The sequence below is a fragment of the Salvelinus sp. IW2-2015 genome, linkage group LG9, assembly GCF_002910315.2.
Source record: "Salvelinus sp. IW2-2015 linkage group LG9, ASM291031v2, whole genome shotgun sequence".
NCBI lineage: Eukaryota > Metazoa > Chordata > Actinopteri > Salmoniformes > Salmonidae > Salvelinus > Salvelinus sp. IW2-2015.
In genome coordinates this window covers 4527522-4552651 of record NC_036849.1, presented here as the reverse complement: position 1 = coordinate 4552651, position 25130 = coordinate 4527522, and the positions used below count along the sequence as shown (strand labels likewise).

Genomic DNA, 25130 nt, shown 5'->3' with positions numbered 1-25130 from the left:
ATAGTCCTACACCGGGATGTTATCACCTCACAGATGGTTTCATTAGGTGAGCAAATCACATCCGTGATGATACATTACTGAACAAACACACACACCTGACCTCACACACGGGGTCAAGGAAACAGCAAGGGTACAACAACCAGTGTGTGTGTGTCTATAGTTTTGTGTAGGAGTCATTCACTGCCCCCTTCCCCCCAAAACATTTTTGCTCACAAAGTGGGGGGGCCCCCCCAACAAAATTTCACTTAGAGCCCCCAAAAGACTAAGGCAAGCTCTGACTGCATGTCTGGGTATGGATGTGGGTACGCAGACCCGCAAGCCACTGCAGCCTCTCGTGATGAGCTGAGATTTTTTTGTGGCCCCCAACCCCTATCAAAGTTCCCATCCCTGCCATAGATAGAAGCTATGGGTTCTTCTTATTATCGAAAGCTTCTTAAAAATAGAATATATTTACAATTATAAATAGTTATCAAAAGCAGAATAGAAGCACTAATTCTATTTCTGCCACCAAGTGCCAAGTCTTTACATACTTCTCTGGAATGTGAAAAGTTAATTTAGTGAAGAGAAATCCAGCAACAAAAAAAGGACAAATAATCAGAGCAATAATAAAGACAATAATTCATTTTCCCAGGCAGTCTTAGAAGGGAAGAGAAGAGCTCGGCTCAGTTCAACATCACATGTAGTGATAAGCATTTTAAGTGTTTTATTTATCTTCAGCTTGAGTGTTGATTGAGGATCTTCCACTAGTCTCATACTGTGATTCTGGTTGGAGAATGGAGTCAAGGCTAATTTTCAGCTAATAATGGTCTTCCCCCTGGGCAACTATTGTCCATGATCCAGGGTAGCTCTAGCTCTTCATTGAACCAGTGAGTGCTGTGTCAGGTTAGTGTTGTGTCTGTATTATATTGCTCCTTCAACGTAGCCAGGAGGAGGGGACCCACTGTGGCTCAGTGTCCAGTTTGTTGATGAGCCTCAGCAGCTCCTGATATGCCTTGTCCTGGTCTGTGTTCACGATGGCTGCGTCAAACAGGTGGCCAAAGTTCTGCTCCATCTCACGGGCCTTCTCGATGATGTCTCGCAGCTCCTCCGGCTTAGGTAGAGAAAGGGTAGGAGATAAGAGATGGAACACAGAGCATGTTTCACTACATTAGCTTGATGTCAAGTGAGTTAACTTTACTAAGGCTTATTAGATAAACCTTAAACTTTCTACTTTTAAACTTGGACAAAACAGAGATGCTTGTTCTAGGTCCCAAGAAACAAAGAGATCTAATGTTGAATCTGACAATTAATCTTGATGGTTGTACAGTCGTCTCAAATAAAACTGAAGGACCTCGGCGTTACTCTAGACCCTTATCTCTCTTTTGACGAACATATCAAGACTGTTTCAAGGACAGCTTTTTTCCATCTACGTAACATTGCAAAAATCTGAAACTTTCTGTCCAAAAATGATGCAGAAAAATGTATCCATGCTTTTGTTACTTCTAGGTTAGACTACTGCAATGCTCTACTTTCCGGCTACCCTGATAAAGCACTAAATAAACTTCAGTTAGTGCTAAATACGGCTGCTAGAATCCTGACTAGAACCAACATTTTTTATCATATTACTCCAGTGCTAGCCTCCCTACACTGGCATCCTGTTAAGGCAAGGGCTGATTAAGGTTTTACTGCTAACCTACAAAGCATTATATGGGCTTGCTCCTACCTATCTTTCCGATTTGGTCCTGCCGTACATACCTACACGTACGCTACGGTCACAAGACGCAGGCCTCCTAATTGTCCCTAGAATTTCTAAGCAAACAGCTGGAGGTAGGGCTTTCTCCTATAGAGCTCCATTTTAATGGAATGGTCTGCCTACTCATGTGAGAGACGCAGACTCGGTCTCAACCTTTAAGTCTTTACTGAAGACTCATCTCTTCAGTAGGTCATTTGATTGAGTGTAGTCTGGCCCAGGAGTGTGAAGGTGAACGGAAAGGCTCTGGAGCAACGAACCGCCCTTGCTGTCTCTGCCTGGCCGGTTCCCCTCTCTCCACTGTGATTCTCTGCGTCTAACCATATAACAGGGGCTGAGTCACTGGCTTACTGGTGCTCTTCCATGCCGTCCCTAGGAGGGGTGCGTCACTGACGTGGTCTTCCTGTCTGGGTTGGCGTCCCCCCTTGGGTTGTGCCGTGGCGGAGATCTTTGTGGGCTATACTCGGCCTTGTCTCAGGATGGTAAGTTGGTGGTTGAAGATATCCCTCTAGTGGTGTGGGAGCTGTGCTTTGGCAAAGTGGGTGGGGTTATATCCTGCCTGTTTTGCCCTGTCTGGGGGTATCATCGGATGGGGCCACAGTGTCTCCTGACCCATCCTGTCTCAGCCTCCAGTATTTATGCTGCAGTAGTTTGTGTCGGGGGGCTAGGGTCAGTCTGTTATATCTGGAGTATTTCTCCTGTCTTATCCGGTGTCCTGTGTGAATTTAAGTATGCTCTCTCTAATTGTCTCTTTCTCGGAGGACCTGAGCCCAAGGACCATGCCTCAGGACTACCTGGCATGATGACTCCTTGCTGTTCCCAGTCCACCTGGCCGTGCTGCTGCTCCAGTTTCAACTGTTCTGCCTGCGGCTATGGAACACTGACCTGTTCACCGGACGTGCTACCTGTCCCAGACCTGCTGTTTTCAACTCTCTAGAGACAGCAGGAGTGGTAGAGATACTCTCAATGATTGGCTATGAAAAGCCAACTGACATTTACTCCTGAGATGCTGACCTGTTGCACCCTCGACAACCACTGTGATTATTATTATTTGACCCTGCTGGTCATCTATGAACATTTGAACATCTTGGCCATGTTATAATCTCCACCCGGCACAGCCAGAAGAGGACTGGCCACCCCTCATAGCCTGGTTCCTCTCTAGGTTTCGGCTTTTCTAGGGAGTTTTTCCTAACCACCGTGCTTCTACACCTGCATTGCTTGCTGTTTGGGGTTTTAGGCTGGGTTTCTGTTAGAGGTCGACCGATTATGATTTTTCACCGCTGATACCGATTATTGGAGGACCAAAAAAAAGCCGATACCGATTAATCAGCCGATTCTTAAAATGTATTTGTAATAATGACAATTACAACAATACTGAATGAACACGTATTTTAACTTAATATCAATAAAATCAATTTAGACTCAAATAAATAATGAAACATGTTCAATTTGGTTTAAATAATGCAAAAACAGTGTTGGAGAAGAAAGTGAAAGTGCAATATGTGCCATGTAACGTTTAAGTTCCTTGCTCAGAACATGAGAACATATGAAAGCTGGTGGTTCCTTTTAACATGAGTCTTCAATATTCCCAGGTAAGAAGTTTTAGGTTGTAGTTATTATAGGAATTATAGGACTATTTCTCTCTATACCATTTGTATTTCATATACCTTTGACTATTGGATGTTCTTATAGGCACTTTAGTATTGCCAGTGTAACAGTATAGCTTCCGTCCCYCTCCTCGCTCCTACCTGGGCTCGAACCAGGAACAAATCGACAACAGCCACCCTCGAAGCAGCGTTACCCATGCAGAGCAAGGGGAACAACTACTCCAAAAACTACTCCAAGCGCGCACCCCGCTAACTAGCTAGCCATTTCAAATCGGTTACACCAGCCTAATCTCGGAAGTTGATAGGCTTGAAGTCATAAACAGCGCAATGCTTGAAGCACAGCGACGAGCTGCTGGCAAAACACACAAAATTGCTGTTTGAATGAATGCTTACGAGCCTGCTGATGCCTACCATTGCTCAGTCAGACTGCTCTATCAAATCATAGACTTAATTATAACACACAGAAATACGAGCCTTAGGTCATTAATATGGTAGAATCCGGAAACTCTCTCGAAAACAAAACATTTGTTCTTTCAGTGAAATACGGAACCGTTCCGTATTTTATCTAACGGGTGGCATCCATCAGTCTAAATATTCCTGTTACATTGCACAACCTTCAATGTTATGTCATAATTACATAAAATTCTGGCAAATTAGTTCGCAATGAGCCAGGTGGCCCAAGCTGTTGCATATACCCTGACTCTGCGTGCAATGAACTCAAGAGAAGTGACAATTTCACCTGGTTAATATTGCCTGCTAACCTGGATTTCTTTTAGCTAAATATGCAGGTTTAAAAATATATACTTGTGTATTGATTTTAAGAAAGGCATTGATGTTTATGGTTAGGTACACGTTGGAGCAACGACAGTCCTTTTTCGCGAATGCGCACTGCATCGATTATATGCAACGTAGGACACGCTAGATAAACTAGTAATATCAACCATGTGTAGTTAACTAGTGATTATGATTGATTGTTTTTTATAAGATAGGTTTAATGCTAGCTAGCAACTTACCTTGGCTTCTTACTGCATTTGCGTAATAGGCAAGCTCCTCGTGGAGTGCAATGAGAGGCAGGTGGTTAGAGCGTTGGACTAGTTAACCGTAAGGTTGCAAGATTGAATCCTCGAGCTGACAAGGTAAAAATCTGTCGTTCTGCCCCTGAACAAGGCAGTTAACCCACCGTTCCTAGGCCGTCATTGAAATTAAGAATGTGTTCTTATCTGACACGCCTAGTTAAATAAAGGTGTTTTTTTCTTTTTTTTCCTCTGGCCAAATCAGTGTCCAAAAATACCGATTTCCGATTGTTATGAAAACTTGAAATCGGCCCTAATTAATCGCCCATTCCGATTAATCGATCGACCTCTAGTTTCTGTACAGCACTTTGATATATCAGCTGATGTAAGAAGGGCTATATAAATACATTTGATTTGATTACTAAAAAAGCTGAGAAAACAGATTGTGATGTGTTAAAATGACTACCTTTGGGTTCTTGCTCTCCTTGGCCAGGAGGGCTCGCAACCGTTCTTGGGAGGGAGGAGCGATGAAGATTATGTAAGGCTTCAGATCAGAGTTACGCAGAATCTTCAGCGACTATAGCGAGAGAAAAGAGAGAAAGAAGAGAGAAGGGGGAGAGAGAGAAGGGGGGGGGGACTCCCAGTCAGACACAGCAGCAACAGACATTTTATGCTCTCTTAAGGCATCAGCATGCTTCAGTTTGGCTAGAGCGCGTATGCTCGCATACTCCCTTAAAAAGACCTACGCTTGAAAAACAAAAAAAAGCAGCAATAGTACCACTTGTCCATTTTGAGATACCGTAGCCAGTACACACTTCCTCTAAATAGTCAGAAACAATTTAAGATATTGAAGAATCCTTACTGATGACCAATCACCGATGAAGGGGCGTAGACTTCGGCTGCAGATTTCCCGGCTTCCTCAAGAAAATGTTTTGTGTGCCTGAACAACTAGTCCGAACTGTTTCGGCTGGGAAGCATGCAGACGCCTTTATCCTCTTATTTTCCCTGTTGGTCTCACCTCCCTCTGAACTCCATCTCACCCCTCTCCCCCCCCTTACCTCACCTGGGTGTGCAGACACAGAAGACAGGCCTTTGCCCTCTCTCCCTACCTCTCCCCCTCCCTCCGTCTCTCTTCTCCCCCCTCCTCACCTGTGTGTGCAGACAGAGCAGACAGATCTTGCCCGTGTTGATGAGTTGACGGACAGAGTCGGTACTGGTTCCGTACAGGTTCTTCTCAAACTCTCCCGACTCAATGAACTTTCCCGCGGTGGCGTCCATGTCAAAGGCCTGGCGAGAGACGAAGTGGTAGTCCCTCCCACTCACCTCCACATCACGCCTGTTCCGTGTCGTGTCTGGAATAAACCCACATTTTTATCAACATTTGTATTGCTTTTAATTTTTAAAAAAATGAACAGGACAGGGGAAGGGGGAACAGACAATGGCCGCAAAACCATGAAAAATGTCTGGAATTAACAAAAATTACAATTCCCATTAACCAAATTCTATATGTCTTGAGTAATACTAAGCACCGAGGTGTGCAGTTCAAGTGGAAAGTTAACCCTTAAATGCACACAGGAATTCACACAAACACACTTACGTGGGACAGCTCCCCCAAATCTGTCTGGCTCGCTGGACAGCAGTCTCTGTCTCAGCTCATTCTGCCCACAGTTGGGAGGACCAATCAGAGCAATGGGCCGCTTGCGATTGGCTGGCTGGTGGTAGAGCGCCATCTCCTCATAGGTCAGGATCTCCTCGTTGTCATAGTCTGGGGAGGAGCAGAGAAACAGACGGTTTTAGTTTCATATCAAACAGCATTCATATTGTTGGATCGAGAGAGACTTGGAGACTGAGAAAGGCCTTTAACTGAAATGTCGACATACAGTGCCTTCAGAAAGTATTCATACCTTGACTAATTACATATTTTGATGTTACAGCCTGAATTGAAAATGGATTACCCATCTAAACACAATACCCCATATTGACAAAGTGAAAACATTTTTAGAAATGTTCGCTAATTTATAGAAAATTAAATATAGAAATATCTAATTTACCTACGTACAACAAATTGGTTGTTGATCATTGCTATACAACCATTTTCAGGTCTTGCCATAGTTTTAACTTAAATCTACTTGAAAATCTAACTCAGCCCCTCTTTACAGGAACATTGTCTTCTTGGTAAGCAACTCCAGTGTAGATTTGGCATTGCATTTAAGGTTATTGTCCAGCTGAAAGGTGAATGCTGTCTACCAGACACTAGTAGATGAAGACTGAACCAGATTTTCCTCTAAACTCCGCAAGAAACTTTTTCATGACCCTGTCTTTCAAAGATATTGGGATTTTTACGAATTAACTTCACAGATCTTCATTGTAAAGGGTTTAAACACTGTTTCCCATGCTTGTTCAATGAACCATAAACAATTAATGAACATGCACCTGTGGAACGGTCGTTAAGACACTAACAGCTTACAGACGGTAGGCAATTAAGGTCACAGTTATGAAAACTTAGGACACGAAAGAGGCCTTTCTACTGACTCTGAAAAACACCAACAGAAAGATGCCCAGGGTCCCTGCTCATCTGCGTGAATGTGCCTGGTATGCTGCAAGGAGGCATGAGGACTGCAGATGTGGCCAGGGAAATAAATTGCAATGTCCGTACTGTGAGACGCCTAAGATGAACGCACAATATCTCCATCAGTGCTCAGACTGTCCGCAATAGGCTGAGAGAGGCTGGACTGAGGGCTTGTAGGCCTGTTGTAAGGCAGGTCCTCACCAGACATCACCGGCAACAACGTTGCCTATGGGCAAAAACCCACCGTCTCTGGACCAGACAGGACTGGCAAAAAGTGCTCTTCACTGACGGGTCGCGGTTTTATCTCACCAGGGATGATGGTCGGATTCACGTTTATCATCGGAGGAATGAGCGTTACACCGAGGCCTGTACTCTGGAGCAGGATCGATTTGGAGGTGGAGGGTCCGTCATGGTCTGGGGCGGTGTGTCACAGCATCATTGGACTGAGCTTGTTGTCATTGCAGGTAATCTCAATGCTGTGTGTTACAGGGAAGACATCCTCCTCCCTCATGTGGTACCCTTCCTGCAGGCTCATCCCGACATGACCCTCATGCATGACAATGCCACCAGCCATACTGCTCCTTCTGTGCGTGATTTCCTGCAAGACAGGAATGTCAGTGTTCTGTCATGGCCAGCGAAGAGCCCGGATCTCAATCCAATTGAGCACGTCTGGGACCTGTTGGATCGGAGGGTGAGGGCAGGGCCATTCCCCCCAGAAATGTCTGAACTTGCAGGTGCCTTGGTGGAAGAGTGGGGTAACATCTCCCAGCAAGAACTGGCAAATCTGGTGCAGTCCATGAGGAGGAGATGCACTGCAGTACTTAATGCAGCTGGTGACCACACCAGATACTGACAGTTACTTTTGATTTTGACCCCCCCTTTGTTCAGGGACACATTATTCCATTTCTGTTAGTCACATGTCTATGGAACCTGTTCAGTTTATATCTCAGTTGTTGAATCTTATGTTCATACAAATATTTACACATGTTAAGTTTGCTGAAAATAAATGCACTTGTCAGTGAGAGGACGTTTCTTTTTTTACTGAGTTTAAGATTTTTTTTAAACTATAACATGATGGAGCCACCACTATCCTTGAAAATATGGAGAGTGGTATTCAGTAATGTGCTGTATTGGATTTGCCCCAAACACTTTGTATTCATGATAAAAAGTTAATTGCGTTGGCACATTTTTTTGCAGTATTACTTTAGTGCCTTGTTGCAAACACGATGCATGTTTTGGAATATTTTTATTCTGCTTCCTTCTTTTCACTATTGTCAATTAGGTTAGTATTGTGGAGTAACTACATTGTTGTTGATCCATCCTCAGTTTTCTCTTATCACAGCTATTAAACTGTTTTAATGTAACCATTGGCCTCATGGTGAAATCCCTGAGCGGTTTCCTTCCTCTCCGGCAACTGAGTTAGGAAGGATACCTGTATCTTTGTAGTGTCTGGGTGTATTGATACACCATCCAAAGTGTAATACTAACTTCACCATGCTCAAAGTGATAGGTAAAAAAATTAAAAAGCAGATGTTGACTATCTACCAACAGGTGCCCTTCTTTGCGAGGCATTGGAAAACCTCCCTGGTCTTTGTGGTTGAATCTGTGGTTGAAATTCACTGCTCGACTGAGGGACGTTACAGATAATTGTATGTGTGTGGTATAGAGATAAGGTAGTCATTCAAAAATCATGTTAAACACCATTATTGCACACAGAGTTAGTCCATGCGACTTATGCGATTTGTAAAGCAAACTTTATCTCCCAAACTTATTTACGCTTGCGATAACAAAGGGGTTGAATACTTATTCACGCAAGACGTTTCAGCTTTTCGTTTTTAATTCATTTGTAAAAATGTCAAAAAACATCATTCCACTTTGACATTATGGGGTATTGTGTAGGCCAGTGACAAAAATCTAAATTGAATCCATTTTAAATTGAGGCTGTAACAACAAAATGTGGAAAAAGTCAAGGGTTGTGAATACTTTCTGGAGGCACTACCTCCCCTGTTCTTGTCATTTCTTTTACTCTATCTTGAGGTCATGCCAACTACAGCCCATAAAGTAATAATGCTAACTTTCACAGTACATTGTCTCGAGGCGAACGCTGGCTAAAATCAGTGATCTCTTTCTGTAACCCTGGGATATGAAATACGAGTAACAATCAATAGTGTGATGACAAGGAAAGTGTGTGGGGAAAGTCCATTAAAACAAGAAAAGTCTAAACATTCCAAAACCAAAAAACTCTTACTCAGACTATGTGGGAATACGGGCCAGGTCATTCTACACCAGCCTGCCTACATCTCTGCCACAGCCCTCACTGCTGGTCTGGGCTGGCCTTACCGTCGTTCTGCTTGGAGTTGTAAAGGAGCTTCTTCCTCTTCTTCTTGTTCTTCTTAGCACACCACAGCTTTCCCGACTTCTCAGGCTCTTTGTCCTCTTCTATGGTCTGCTTCATGGCCTCCCTCTGCTGCTGGAAGCTCTTGCCTGCATTCACAGAGAGGGAGAGATGGTTAACACTTCTCCAGGCATTGTGAGGTCTGATAATCTGCATATATGACCTGGCACTTGCCCACTGTTGTTGAGCCCTATTGTGAGGTAGTGTACCTGGTACTAGCCCGGCCAGGGGCTGGTTGTCCTCGTCTCCGTCCCTGTAGGCCTGCCACCAGTTGGGGTCATCCTGGCTGATGATGTGGAGGATGTCTCCTTTCTGGAAGCACAGGCCCAGCTCCCTGCACGGCACGTACGGGTCATCAGACGGGTCGTAGTCAAAGTAAGCCTTCACATGGACCTGGTGGAATAGAGGAAACAAAACATGACCTTGGTTTTCTAGTAGCTCGCACTGTATATTATAGAATAAAATTTAAAAAGGTTCATATTTGTAAATATGGTCATGTAGCAGATGCTCCAAAACAATTTACTTTTCATAATGACATTCAGTATGTGGTGGTGCATGCAGGAATCAAACCAACATTGGCCATGGGCCAGTACCATGCTCTGCAACCAGGGTTGGGGAGTAACGGATTGCATGTAATCCGTTATTTGTAATGGATTACAAAAAAACAAAAACAGTAACTGTAATCCGTTACGTTTCAAGCAAAAATATTGTACTCAGACTACAAAACCAAGATTACTTTTAAATTCAGAAAGTATGTATAAAAAAAAAATAAAAAAAAATCACACTTCTGTTCTCAATGACATTCAAATCAGCATTGGATTTTTTTTTGCGAGTTTAAGTTTGTTACAGCGGAGCTAGTCTGACCACAAATCAGAGACCACTATGGTGACACCAAATGTGTTTGATGGATTGGATTGTGGGAAAAGAGCAGGAATAGGCTTTTGTAGGCTACAGTCCAAGCGGTGTCTTCCAATGGTGCGGCTGCTGTTGGCATCCAAAGATTATCCAACTTGAATAAATGCTTGGAGGTAAGGCCGACAGCAGGGGTTTAGTCTACGGCGATAAGGATATCACTTATTATTGATATCTACATGAAGAGGCGACTCCGGGATGCTGGCCTTCTAGGCGGAGTTGCAAAGAAAAAGCAGCATCTCAGAGTGGCCAAAAAAATTAAGACGGGCAAAAGAACACAGCCACTGGACAGAGGAACTCTGCCTAGAAGGCCAGCATCCCGGAGTCACCTCTTCACTGTTGACGTTAAGACTGGTGTTTTGCGGGTACTATTTAATGAAGCTGCCAGTTGAGGACTTGTGAGGCATCTGTTTCTCAAACTAGACACTCTAATATACTTGTGCTCTTGCTCAGTTGTGCACCGGGGCCTCCCACTCTTTCTATTCTGGTTAGAGCCAGTTTGCGCTGATGGTTGCTGATAATGGACCTCTGTACGCCTATGTAGATATTCCATTTCAGTTGTGCACTGGGGCCTTCCATTCCTCTTTCTATTCTGGTTAGACAGTTTGCGCTGTTCTGTGAAGGGAGTCATACACCGCTGTACGAGATCATCAGTTTCTTGGCAATTTCTCACATGGAATAGCCTTCATTTCTCAGAACAAGAATAGACTGACAAGTTTCAGAAGAAAGGTCTTTGTTTCTGCCCATTTTGAGCCTGTAGTCGAACCCACAGATGCTGATGCTCCAGATACTCAACTAGTCTAAGGAAGTCCACTTTTATTGCTTCTTTAAATCAGAACAACAGTTTTCACTTGTGCTAACATAACTGCAAAAGGGTTCTCTAATGATCATTTAGCCTTTTAAAATGATAAACTTGGATTAGCTAACAACGTGCCATTGGAACACAGGAGTGATGGTTGCTGATAATGGGCCTCTGTACTCCTATGTAGATATTTCATAAAGCTATACGTCATTTACAACATTAACAATGTCTACACTGTATTTCTTTTTTTTCAATTTAAAGTTTTATTAAGTTTTCAAACAACCAACCAAACACATTCCACATTCACAGATGTGACAGACTTAAAAAAAATAATAATAATAATAATAATAATAATAATAAAAATAAATGTTATATATATATATACATATATACATACCTACATATACATACATACACACATACACACAAATAATAATTATAACAAAATTTAAAATGTAGAACTTGCAGCAGCACTATCAAGGTTCTTATTTGCTATTTCCAGCCTTAGCTGAGATGACGAGCCAATGATTAGTTTTTAGATTTTACAGCACCTTACACAACACGCATCTGCTCACCTTCCCGATCCCCCCATTCACTCTGTCCAATTTGAGATATAGTGGAGTAGTGGAGACCAGAGTCTATCAAACTTGGGCTGTCTCTTGTGGAGGTCATAAGTGAGCTTTTCAAGAGGGAGAAAGTCAACAATCTGGTCAATCCACATTTTAAATGTAGGAGAGGTACTAGAGGCCCACAATAGAAGGATACATTTCTTAGCAAAGTATGTAATGGTCATGAGCAAATTTTCTTTGTCAGGATCAAGAACAAAGTCCTGCTGGGCATTAAGAAGATAGAGACACGGGGTCATATCAAACTGTACATCTAGTATTTTCTGTGCAGCAGTATGTATAGATTGCCAAAATCTGGCAATCTCTCTACAGCTCCAAAATACATGCATATAGGTTCCACTTTCAGAGGTACATCTTTTACAGTTAGGAGAAATGTCTGTTTTCATTTTATGGAGTCTCAAGGGAGTGTAATAAAATTTGTAAAAAAAWTTGTAATTMGATTCTTTCATTTTTACATTAGTAGAGGAGCAGTATACCCTGTCGCAAACCTCCGCCCATAACTCATCACTGATAGTCAGACCAAGGTCCTTTTCCCAGATTATTTTCAAAGGAGTAAAGGAGGAGCCTCCTTTCTCAGAAAGGAGTCTATAGATATAGGATATTTTGCCTTTAATGGATTGTGCTGTGACAAGAAGGGTTTCAACTTCGTTCAACTGAGTTCTAAACCTCCTCTTGGAAGTAAATGAGGAGATGACATGTCTAATTTGAAGATATTTAAAAAAATGGGATCTTGGCACATTGAATTCACTGCAGAGCTCTTGAAAGGATTTCAGTGTAGTGGTCTTCTGATGAAATAGGTCTGAAAAGGTCCTGATTCCTAGAGTATGCCAAAGATTAAAGTTGGCATCCCTCAGGGCTTTTGGCAAGTCTGGGTTGCCTACTATAGGCGAGTGAGAGCATATTTGGGAGGAGATGCCCAGGTATTTCTTACAGTCCCTCCACGCTAGTAGGGCTGTAAATCACAAATGTTTTGGCTATGTTGCCCACTTCACTAAAGTTATTAATGAAATATAGTTGAGCTTAGTGGCAATGAACACAGGATTGGGCTTCTATCTGGATCCACGTTGACTCTTGTCTGTTTGTGATCCATGTTAGCATGTTGCGGATTTGGGCAGACCAGTAGTACAATTGAAGGGAGGGAAGGCAAGACCGCCCTTAGATTCAGGTTTCGATAGAGTGGAGAGCTTGATCCTAGGTTTTTTAATTGCCCCATATAAATTGGTGATGCTATTGGTTAATTGTTTTTGAAAAAAGGAAGCTGGGAGATAGCATGGGAGCATCTGAAATAAATAGTTCAGTCTAGGGAGGATGTTCATACGGATTACATTAAATTCTTCCTACTAAGCTAATTGGAGGGAGATCCAGGTTTGGAGGTTTGTTTTGATTCGATCCAGGAGTGGAAGATAATTCTCCTTGAAAAGCCTATTCAGATCTGGTGTTATGAATATCCCAAGGTATTGAAACCCCTGTGTCTTCCATTGGAATGGGCATAGTGCTTCATAGAACTGGTGAGTGTAATATTGAGAGGGCAGACAGTGGATTTGTTAACATTTATCTTATAACCTGAAAACGTGCCATACTGAGCAATTGTGTCTAAAATGGGAGGAAGGGATTTCTCAGGGTTGGATATGTAGAGCAAGACATCATCCGCGTAAAGCGAAATCTTGTGCTGCAGGCGCCTGCAGGACACCTGTAATACTTTGAATGCTCCTCCTTTTTCAACTTCTGCCAGAGGCTCCGCCCCCAACAAGTAGAGCAGGGGGATAGCGAGCACCCTGTCTTGTGCCCCGTCCAAAGGGAATCTGTCAGAGTTCAGTCCGTTAGTAGTCACCATGGCATTTGGATGAGAGTATAGTGATTGATCCATTTAATAAAGTTTGGGCCCATATTGAACTTTTCTAAGACTGAGAACAAAAAGCTCCACTCCATCCTGTCGAACGCCTTTCAGCATCCAGTGAAAGCCAGCAGGACAGGGGTCTTCTGTGCGTTTACTTGATCAATAATATCAAAAAGACGGCGAATGTTATCAGAAGAGTATCTGTCTCTAATAAATCCAGTTTGTGGTCCGCTTTTATTATTTTGGGAAGAAGAGTGTTTAGTCTTTTGGCCAGCAATTTGGTAATTATTTTGTAGTCGAAATCCAACAAGCTTATGGGCCGGAAGGAGGAGCAGGATAGGGGGTCCTTGTCTTTTTTGAGCAACACTGTAATGCGAGCTGTGCGCATTGAGTCTGGGAGAACTCCGTTTTTGCAAAAATCTCCCAGCATTGGCATGGAAAATAGGGCTAAGCTGGGGCCAAAAAGCTTTTGTAGAACTCTCTGGGGAATCCATCTGGGCCTGGGGACTTGTTAGGTGGCATGGAGGTAATTGCCTCCAGGATCTCCTCAGGAGTGAAGGGGGAGTTGAGATCTTCTTTGGTCAGTCTCTGATAGTTTAGGTAGCGAGATTCCCTCTAGGAAGGAGTGAGTTCTGCTTCCGTGTGTTTTCTCTCAGAAGGTATATGTTTGCAGTAAAAATCATGAAAAGTAAATTGATATTTTTTTGGGTCATATGTGACCTCGTCCTCTGCTGTTACGGAATAGCCATAATTGTACGCTGACTGCTCTTTTTTTAATTGATAAGCAAGCAATCTACTAGGCCTATTGCTATACTCATGGTATTTCTGTTTAGTAAAGAAAACCTTTTTTTAAATCTCCCGAGTATAAGTCCAAATATCAGTTTGGCTTTGGCTGCTTTAAGTTGACTCCAGGAGGTGCTGTCTGTGGATTGTTTATTGTACTTTTTCACAGCGTTCCAGCTCCCTCTCCAGATCTAGCCTGTGTGCTCCATTGCTTTTTCTTAGAGGAAGCATATGCAATTAGATGACCTCTTAGTGTGGCTTTAGCAAGCGTCCCACATTGTGGCGCGAGAAACAGGAGAATCTTTGTTGTCTTGTGTGTAGTTGTCTATCCATGTAGTTACCAATGTAATGGAATGCTTCGTTTGATAGCATGGAGAGTGTTGAATTTCCAGCTTCTTTGACCTCGGGATGTTTTTGCAGAGGTCAAAGCGGAGGTGGACAAAGGCGTGATCCGAAAGCGCTATAGGTTCCGATTCTACACGTGGCTGAATTTATGAAACTCTTTGGCGATAAAAATGTAATCTATACGGGAGTAGGTGTTATGGAACATTAGAGTAGTATGTATAGTCCATAGATGAGCTATTGTCTCTCTCCAGATATCTATCAGTCCCATCTCTTTAGTAAGAGAGTTCAACATCTTTGCAGATTCTAGGATTTGTGGTGGGGACTTGAGATGATTTGTCTAGGGTTGGGTTCAGGGTACAATTAAAATCTCCGGCCAACACTCCAAAGGAACACAATGCTCATTGAACAGGTTATCATTTTCGACATAAAAGCAGGAGTATCTGTGTTAGGGGCGTATATGTTTAAGAGAGTAATGGTTGCCCATACAGTGACCCAGTTATCAAAATAAATCTCCCCTCCGGATCAGATTATGTTTTTGTCAATTATGAATGGAAACATTCTTATGGATAAGTATGGCTGTGCCTTCTACTGTTGGATTTGAAAGATGAGAAATACCCTGTCCCACCCAAGCTCTGCGGAGTTTGGCATGTTCAGCATCACAGAGGTGTGTCTCTTGAATAAGGCGATGTCTGCTTTTTCCTTTTTTAGAGCCATAGTAATCTTTTTCCGTTTTATTGCATGACCTAGACCATGGCAGTTCCATGTCAATAGATTTAAGGTACTAGTCATCGTCATCGAACAGTAATCGAACTTTAGTGCAAGTCATCTCTGGGTAAAGGTGGATAGTAGTTACAGCTGCGTTCAYATAAAAGGAAAATAAATGGTTTACATAAAATAACAGTCTCTGAACACCCCAGCCGAGTTCCCAAACAACTCGACATATCCCGTTGGATCTATTACCTCCCCGCTCAGTCACAATTCTGTGTTCCCACAACAACAACAAAAAAACCGGGAACAGTTAGCAACGCACAACGTCTCCCCCTCCCCACCAAAGAAATGCCTCATCCTCTCCGCCCCGCATTGGGTAAATGACAACGTAGCCCCCGTCCAGACCACATTAAAAATGGGAGAAAATAAAATCAATAGCCCAGCCTACATATAGTAGGCCTAGGTTATAAWATGGAGCCTATCCCTCTCAGCTAAAGGAACATAAATATAGATTAGACGGCTATAATGACATTTAGCAGGGCGGGTGGGTCTTTGGATATCGGCTATATGTTGTCTTACCTCCTTTAGTAATAATAGTAATCGCATTTAGTCATTGGTCCATTTCTCATTGACCGGGGTTGTCTTTCAAAAAACGTTTTGCCTCTTCGGGAGTTTTGAAGTGTCGCAGGGCTCCTTGGTRAAGAATCCTGAGCTCGTTTGGGTATTTGAATCSCCTAAAGATGCCTCGGTCAATGGAGYATTTCTTCACCTCGTCAAAYTCTCGGCGCTTTCGGCGTATTCCAGCTGACAGGTCCTGGAGTAAGATGAGTTTGGCGTTTCCCACTGTAATGGTGTTGGTTTTCGCCGCCTGTAGGACTCGTTCCTTGTCGGTGAATCTCAAGAAACGTATGGTGATTGGGCGCGGTGGTTGTCTRGCTGCTGGTGGGGGCCTCAGTGCTCGGTGAGCTCTCTCGAGTTCTATGGGTCTGTCGGTGGACAGGTGGAGCCACTCGGGAAGTTTGTCTTGCAGGTAGCGGATCAGTGGCATGTTTCCCTCTTCTTTTTCGCCCAGATTTAATAGAACACAATTATTCCTTCGCCCCCTGTTTTCCAGGTCCTCTGTTTTCTCTTCCAGCTGCTCCATTTTTTTTTTAGCATATGCTATTGTTTCCATGGCGTCTGTCAATAAGTTTTCCGTGGATAGGATTCGCTTCTCTGCCTCGTCCAGGCGCCCCGCGTTTATGGTTATCTTGTTGTTTATGTCAGGCAAAGCATTTTCCAGGATTGTCACCTTGCCCCCTATCGCACTGAGCTGAGCGTTAATGGCATCTAGTTTAGTGTTGAGTTCTGTACGTTGGGATCTCAGCTCAAAAAAGATGTCTTCGACAGAGTGCGAGGTTGGCCTTCGTTGGGCCTCGGGGGGGCCTCTTGCTCCTGGCTAATGGCGCTAGCTTTTTCTGAAGCTAGCTGCTTCTTGGAGGCTTTTTCCGTCGCTAGTGCTCGAGTCCGGGTAAAAATGTCACCTGTAGTGTCGCCTTTTGTAGCCGCCATGACTTTTTGACTAAAGCTAAATGAGTTTAAACTTGAAGTGGAGGTAAGATTAGGAATTGGAAACTACTTGTGCGGAGCTCCTAGTTCATGCGGCCATCTCGTTCAGCTTAGTTCAACTGTCACACTCCACGAGAACCCAAAATAAACTTGTTTTACTCCAATGTTTGTAAACATTGTAAATGTAAACAAACACTGTATAGCCTCATAACATGGTTAAAAACAATCACTTTGATATCATGGATGGTCAGTCCTTGCATCCATTTCTGGGTTATGCTCAGGTAAAACAATTTGGGCAATCTATATTTCGATACTTCCAAGTCCAATTCTTGAAGATCAAGGGGTATAACATTTATTGGAATGACTGGAATTCTGATAGAACTTAATCATATTATTATATGTAGTAGAAAGTGATGGTTAGAAGAAGTCTACATAACCACCCATAAAGTAAAATTTTACATGCATAAATGGTCAGCTATGTCAACTTTAACATTGATTTATCCTGCAATAGATGTCGTTCAATTAGTAACATACATTTTAATCTACTTACAATGTCTCTTAAGGGGAACATAATCTAAAAGTAACAGATTACTGATTACAATTTTGGACAGGTAACTAGTAACGGATTACATTTAGAAAGTAACCTACCCAACCCTGTCTGCAACCCACTGAGCCATTGGAACCTGGAACAGTGTGACTGCTTCAGACAGACAGACATCCCAGCCCAGGGGCTGAGAGGAGAGGTGAGGGGGGGTTCTTGGATGAAGGTGCGTCTGTACTTACCACAGTCTCCTTGATGGGCGGGGGTTTGGTCTGTGGGCTGGGGATGAGGATGAAGGTCAGGTTGCCGTGCATGTCGGCCAGGATGTCGAAGACCTCGTTGACGTCCTTCCCTCGGATCTCCACTCCGTTGATCTCCAGAACCTCGTCTCCTTCATGGAGCAGCCCGCTGCGCTCCGCCGCCCCACCCTTCACGATGCGGCTTATTATCACGCTGTCCATGTCGTTACGCACCGTCGCGCCCTGCCACGCAGACAGTGGAGAACAGAGGTTAGTGACGGTGCAGATACTGGAGGGTTTACATTTTGTTAGGTAGAGGAGAGTGATGTTGGCTGTCTGAAAAAAAGTGTACAAGCGGCCAAATTCTTGATTCCTCCCGTACTCGATTCCTTGCCACACTCTCAAAGCTCATTGGAGGAGATCCAAAAGGAGGGACCTTGAAACCTCTTCTCCAATAAGCTTTGAGAGAGAGGGGTGGGAAATTGAGGAAACAAAGACAGAGGGAATCAAGGCTTTGACAGCTTGTACACTTTTCAGACAGTCTATATCTACTCCTATGTTGATTCATGACAGTGTGTTTTAAAGGGGTCTCTCACCAGTGGAATGTCCCTGGCCTTCTCGATGCAGACTATCTTGACGGTCTCCCCTCCCCATTGGGTGAGAGTTTCACAGTGGTCGTCTGGGGTCAGGGGCTCCAGCTGCATCTCCTGCACCGCAACACAGTCATGGGCCAGAAGCACTGCCTGTGGAGGGACAGGGGACATTGGGTTCGTCAGCCTAACTGGGTTAACTTTTAGACACTTGAAAATGCAAACACACAGACAGGTAGATGCATGGACGCAAGCATCTGTGTCTAACAGTACTGTCGTTATTACTTCCAGAGCCCCCTGCTGTTCTAGTTCTGGTGGAAGGAAGACATCCAGGAGGACAAACATTACAAAAGAAACTTTCATTTCATTAAGTAGTAACAGACAGCCATAATTTCCCCTGAGGGACAGCAGGTAAATCATTTTCCACTCCCTCCATCTGCCCCTGGGGAGAAATGCCTAGTTAGTTACCTCTCTAGGTCTACCTCTATGGCAACCCTCAAAACAACACAGGGGGACCCCCCCCAACCACTCCTCCTCCTCTATCCTCACTCCCTCACCTCCTACTGTGTGGGTTGTGTTCTGCAGGGTACACTGTAGCAAAAACATTCAGGTAGTACACTTCCCCTTTCAATCTATTTCAGACGTTCAACATGCCCTGGTGTCTCAGAGGAGCAGCATCACCACCATTGTAGATGTTGGGGACAGAGAGAGAAATCAGGTCACTCATCCCACGTGTGAGAGTTAAAGAGAGCGAGATCAGGGCTTTGGCCCGGCTTCTGCCAAGAGATGTAGCCAATAGTTGATCACAGCTGAACAAACACAGTCCTGACCTGAAGAACCCCAGCCCTGAGATCCAGGATGATAACTTTATACTGGGAGAGAGACAGACGTTACACTGGGACAGGTTAAACAGAGATGCACGTTACACCGCCATTAAAGTGGCGCAGAGAGACACAGGTTAAACTGAGACACAGAAATAGACAGAGTAGGAATGGATGGAGGCCTCACCTGGACATGTGGGGAAGAGAGCAGGGTGTTGAGCTCCAAACCCTCCTTGTGTTGGCTGTTATGAACCATAGACTGGACCTGGAGAACACACCAGAACACAGGAAGTATAAGAAATAGGAGCAGGGATAGGACACACCAACTTGAAAACACATCTGATGACTTACACCCGTTCTCTCAAATCAAAGAAACTGATCAAAACAGAGGACAGCAGCATCTACACAGGAAGGTCGGAAGGGAAGAGAATCTGTCACGATTCTTCCCACCTTGATTCAACAGCTGCAATGCTTTTGTTCACCAGACTAGATGGCATACATAGGGTTTGTGTTAAAATATTATGTTGACTGGTTTTAACTTTTTCCTTGCGGGGTGCATTAGAACGGCCCCAGCCGCAGACCATGTTAGAGTAAGCAGCGAGACGGCCTCGGGCCCGGGTTCAGCTTTGGTTGTGTTCATTAGGGCATGCAACAGAACATATTTTAAAACGTTTTGTAAAGACAAGCCCAGATAGTCCTTCCATGTTTCAATAAATGTTCTTATAATTGGTGCCTAATGAACACGACCCAGTTTGAGTGCAGTCAGTCAACCCAGAATCCCTCTGGAGCTGACGTCACTGGGACCAGGTTAATCCATTCAAGGCAGAGGGGTCTAACACTAAGTTTATGGAGGTGGGGTTATACCAGGGTGGCCCCATGGGGGGGGAAAAAACCTTCTCACTGAAGTGGTCTCCTCCAGACCTAGGCTAATCCCACTATGGTGTTGTGGTAGTATTCCAGACTGACTAGGTAAGGCGCCTGCGCAGTTGCCCCTCACTCGCATGCTGCCTGCCTCACCTGGGACAACTTTAGAGATACGTTTTTTTCCCCCCACAGTAAAGATTACAATAGCCACAAGGCTGTTGATAACCAAAGCAACCATGACTGCAGTTGTTTAACATAGCAGTTAACCTATTTCCTGTAGTCTCAAATGATTTAACATTTTGTTTCATGTAATGACGTTTAGTTTCGATTTCTACTTCAAATGGAGCACACTTATTAAAAATTATGAAATAATGTCATTAAAATAAGTTGACTCCCCCCACATCAGTATACCTGGATGCACGTCACAGGAGGTTGGTGGCACCTAAATTGGGGAGAATGGGCTCGTGGTAATGGCTGGTGTGGAATCAGTGGAATGGTATCAAACACATGGTTTCCAGGTGTTCAATGCCATTCCATTTGCTTCTTTCTGGCCATTATTATGAGCCGTTTCAACTTTGAAACATAGGTCTTTGTTTTGGGCTAATGGCTTGGCTAACTTGGCTTCTAGCACCTGGCACTTGGTAATAGCCTGCAATTCACAGCTACCATGTAACTGTTATGTGTTAATTAGCATAACTCAGCACTCGCCCCTTTTCCACCAGACAATCCTTTGGTCATTGAGCAGCAACACTGCGTGAGCTTGGCGGTGGAGACCAACTTCAGCGCCGAGCAATTCGTGGCCGACATTTTTCTTGACCACTGGGACGCTTTGTTTTGGCTATATGAACCCAGTGCGAAGAGGAAGAGTTCGCCCATTGGTGGTTGTGACTAGAGGTCGACCGATTAATCGGAATGGCCGATTAATAAAGTCGATATCAAGTTTTCATAACAATCGGAAATCGGTAATTTTGGACGCTGATTTTTTTTTTTTTTTTTTTTACACTTTAACTAGGCAAGTCAGTTAAGAACACATTCTTATTTTCAATGACGGCCTAGGAACACTGGGTTAACTGCCTTGGTCTGGGGCAGAACGACAGATTTTTACTTTGTCAGCTCAGGGATTCAATCTTGCAACCTTACGATAAACTAGTCCAACGCTCTAACCACCTGCCTCACGAGGAGCCCGCCTGTTACGCGAATGCAGTAAGAAGCCAAGGTAAGTTGCTAGCTAGCATTAAACGTATCTTATAAAAAACAATCAATCAATCATAATCACTAGTTATAACTACACATGGTTGATGATATTACTAGTTTATCTAGCGTGTCCTACGTTGCATATAATTGATGCAGTGCGCATTCGCAAAAAAGGACTGTCGTTGCTCCAACGTGTACCTAACCATAAACATCAATGCCTTTCTTAAAATCAATACACAAGTATATATTTTTAAATCTGCATATTTAGCTAAAGGAAATCCAGGTTAGCAGGCAATATTAACCAGGTGAAATTGTGTCACTTCTCTTGCGTTCATTGCACGCAGAGTCAGAGTATATGCAACAGTTTGAGCCGCCTGGCTCATTGCGAACTAATTTGCCAGAATTTTACGTAATTATGACATAACATTGAAGGTTGTGCAATGTAACAGGAATATTTAGACTGATGGATGCCACCCGTTAGATAAAATACGGAACGGTTCCGTATTTCACTGAAAGAATAAATGTTTTGTTTTCGAGATGATAGTTTCCGGATTCGACCATATTAATGACCTAAGGCTCGTATTTCTGTGTGTTATTATGTTATAATTAAGTCTATGATTTGATAGAGCAGTCTGACTGAGCGATGGTGGGCACCAGCAGGCTCGTAAGCATTCATTCAAACAGCATTTTCGTGCGTTTGCCAGCAGCTATTGCGCTGTTTATGACTTCAAGCCCATCAACTTCCGAGATTAGGCTGGTGTAACCGATGTGAAATGGCTAGCTAGTTAGCGGGGTGCGTGCTAATAGCGTTTCAAACGTCACTCGCTCTGAGACTTGGAGTAGTTGTTCCCCTTGCTCTGCATGGGTAATGCTGCTTCGAGGGTGGCTGTTGTCGATGTGTTCCTGGTTCGAGCCCAGGTAGGAGCGAGGAGAGGGACGGAAGCTATACTGTTACACTGGCAATACTAAAGTGCCTATAAGAACATCCAATAGTCAAAGGTATATGAAATACAAATGGTTTAGAGAGAAATAGTACTATAATAGATACAACCTAAAACTTCTTACCTGGGAATATTGGAGACTCATGTTAAAAGGAACCACCAGCTTTCATATGTTCTCATGTTCTGAGCAAGGAACTTAAACATTAGCTTTCTTACATGGCACATATTGCACTTTTACGTTCTTCTCCAACACTTTGTTTTTGCATTATTTAAACCAAATTGAACATGTTTCATTATTTATTTGAGTCTAAATTGATTTTATTGATTTATTATATTAAGTTAAAATAAGTGTTCATTCAGTATTGTTGTAATTGTCATTATTACAAATACATTTTAAAAATCGGCTGATTAATCGGTATCGGCTTTATTTGCCCTCCAATAATCGGTATCGGTGTTGAAAAATCATAATCGGTCGACCTCTAGTTGTGACTCTACCATAACGTACACAATGGTGACATGGTCCACATAAGGGCTGGCCAATAGAAAACTCCCTACATACCTTTCCTGTTTAAAAAAGACCCAAGTTGATCTTGGAATAGGGACCATTTGGCATGGGAAAGGTATGTATATTATAGGACAATGTATTCTGTCCACATGCATAAACACACACACACAAACAAATGTTCACACACACACACACACACACACGTGGGGCAAATTCTGGTATTCCGACCCCGTTTAAGCCCATTTTCTCCCATTTGGTGCCTAATGACTAAGGCACCATTATAGACTCACTGCTGTCAGTGAGTCTATAATGGTGCAGGCAGCAGCCTCAGAGACACCGAGAGACGCCCTATTGTGAGTGTCCTGTCTTGTCCAAGTCAGTGAGTTTCAGTTCTACGTCTGGGCTCTAATGACGGGGCTTGAGTACAAGAGCTGTTCTGTGCTGCTGGGGCAGAATGAGAGAACAGGAAAACAACAATAAACAAGTTTATTATTGAGTCTCATTAACACTTCACACTACAGCGATTCCAGGCAACGAGGCTCTCTCCTCAATCAAGTGTCATTAGCGGACAAAACATTCAAAAAGTCATGTGGTACTTTGATGTGGTTTCTTGCCCATTAAAAACCTCTTACACTAGACAAACTCTGCTGAACTTCAACTTCAAGGCTAGTCGGCTACCTAATTTCGGCAACATTTTCCACAACTCCTACAAGTCGTACTTGATCGCTTGTGTGTGGGTGTTTGTGTGCATGCGTGTTTCAGTGTATGTGTGTTTATGTGCGTGCCTTAGTGCACGTATTCCTGTCATTGTGTCACACAGACCCTCCTCAGTCCTCACTTTTTGGCCTGTTAGCTTGGCCTCAGATCAAGTTTGATGTTCCCCTCCCATTTCCTTCTATTCTAGTTCCCACCCAGTCTGAAATGGGTCTAAGGGAAGGGTTGATTTGGAAGTGGGTATACATCCTCTTCCCTAGCCCTACTCAGTATGCTCCGGGTAGCCATTGCCCACAGGCAACAGATCCTAGGATCAGCTTACTCCTCCATAAATCCTACCCTTAACCATGTTGAAGAAAACACTCTGGGTCAGTGTCTAACGGAGTCTTCCGCTTTCCTCATGAGCCAGTTCATTTTCATGGCCACATCTGTAGGCACAGATCTAGGAGCAGTTTACCCTTCACAAGGCCTACACTCAACTATTACATAGTAATACTGCAAACTGACTTGATATCAGCATCTGGGTCTCACCTCCTGGACCAGGCCCTAAGGGCAGAGTGTGGGGAAGGGCGGGCTGGGTCAGTTCACGTGCTGCTGGGCCAGCTCTGTAAGCACAGCTCTATGATCAGCTAACCATAACACCCCAAACAGACTCCAGATCAGGACTCACCTCTTGTGCCAGGCCCTGAGCGCGGTCTGTGTGTGGGAAGGGCGGGCTGGGCCTGTTCATGTGCTGGGCCACAGCATTGTGGATGTTGAAGGCCTTCTGGAAGTCAGTCTTCTGGACCAGCTGCAGCACCAGCTCCACGTCCTCCTGGCTCTGGGCGTCAGACAGGCAGTGCTGCACCTGCTTTAGGGACATCAGCAGCTCCTCCAACTCTGTATGCAGGGAGAGTGGGGAAGGGGGAGAATCAGGAATACATATACCGTACAGACAGATCAACCATACAAATACATTACACAACAGCCAGAGACAAATGCTCAGATTCAGGAAAGAATTACAGTGTACTCATATGGTCAAGACAGGATATTTATATCAGTGATACAACTCCAAAATAATCATATTCTTAAATCTTACCAGCTCTCTCAAATCCAGACCCCTCTCTTAGACATATCTGTCCAGTCTAACTAAGACCAAAATAAGGAGAAGGTCTGCGCATGTGTAAAAGGGAGTATCTAAGTGGGAGGCTAGTCGTCTCATCTGATGGAGGATCTACTGTCACGCGCCATTGACTTCACTGGGTACCTTCTGTCCTACATATTGTTGTTATCTTAGGCTAGGCCTAGGCTATATGATAGGTATCATTTCAATGCATTATTAACTTGGCAGGAGGAGTGGTAGGGCAGTCGAAGGACAGGAGATGGGGCAGAAAAAGAAAAAAAATAAGGTCAGAAAATGGAGGGCCAGAGAGCAGCCATTGCAGCCTGGGTCAGAATGTTTTGTAACAGAGTTTTTAATTAACACCCCCCCCCGAGGAATGCTGCTACCACACACACCTCTTCCCTCCCTCCTCACGTACCCCCTCCTTCCTGCTCTCACTCCCTACTTTCCTCCCTCAGTCTCAGTCTTTCCCAGACCCCAGCCTCCCGATCATCAGAGAATTAAGTGGGAGTGAAGTAGGACTCCCTCAGAGCGCTTTAGAAGAAGAATGCACTGACTACCGGCCTATAGACTGCTGTGTGTGTGTGTGTGTGTGTGTGTATATATGTTTGGTATCATTCAAAAGCCTACCTGGAACAGGAAAAGTGAACTTGGGTGAATAGTCTGAGGGAAAGCAACAGACAGCTAGAGGCCTATCCTGAATTCCAAATCGACCCTACCTCCAAATCCACTCCCATAAATCTGA

General features: G+C 43.8%; 1 protein-coding gene across 1 annotated transcript in view; it reads right to left on the bottom strand.

The window, feature by feature from the left end:
• Positions 1-231: 231 nt before the first annotated feature.
• The window catches only part of pals1a (protein associated with LIN7 1, MAGUK p55 family member a), a 55527-nt gene continuing 30628 nt past the window's right edge, over positions 232-25130 (bottom strand). Inside the window, exons 4-13 of the mRNA XM_023994035.2 lie at positions 23954-24162; positions 19253-19330; positions 18251-18397; positions 17658-17897; positions 9523-9706; positions 9259-9402; positions 5947-6114; positions 5499-5701; positions 4816-4926; positions 232-1090 (exon numbers count right to left, since the gene is read on the bottom strand). Of these exons, the coding sequence (XP_023849803.1) occupies positions 914-1090; positions 4816-4926; positions 5499-5701; positions 5947-6114; positions 9259-9402; positions 9523-9706; positions 17658-17897; positions 18251-18397; positions 19253-19330; positions 23954-24162 (1661 nt within the window). The 3' untranslated portion in view covers positions 232-913. The remainder of the gene's footprint in view (positions 1091-4815; positions 4927-5498; positions 5702-5946; positions 6115-9258; positions 9403-9522; positions 9707-17657; positions 17898-18250; positions 18398-19252; positions 19331-23953; positions 24163-25130) is intronic.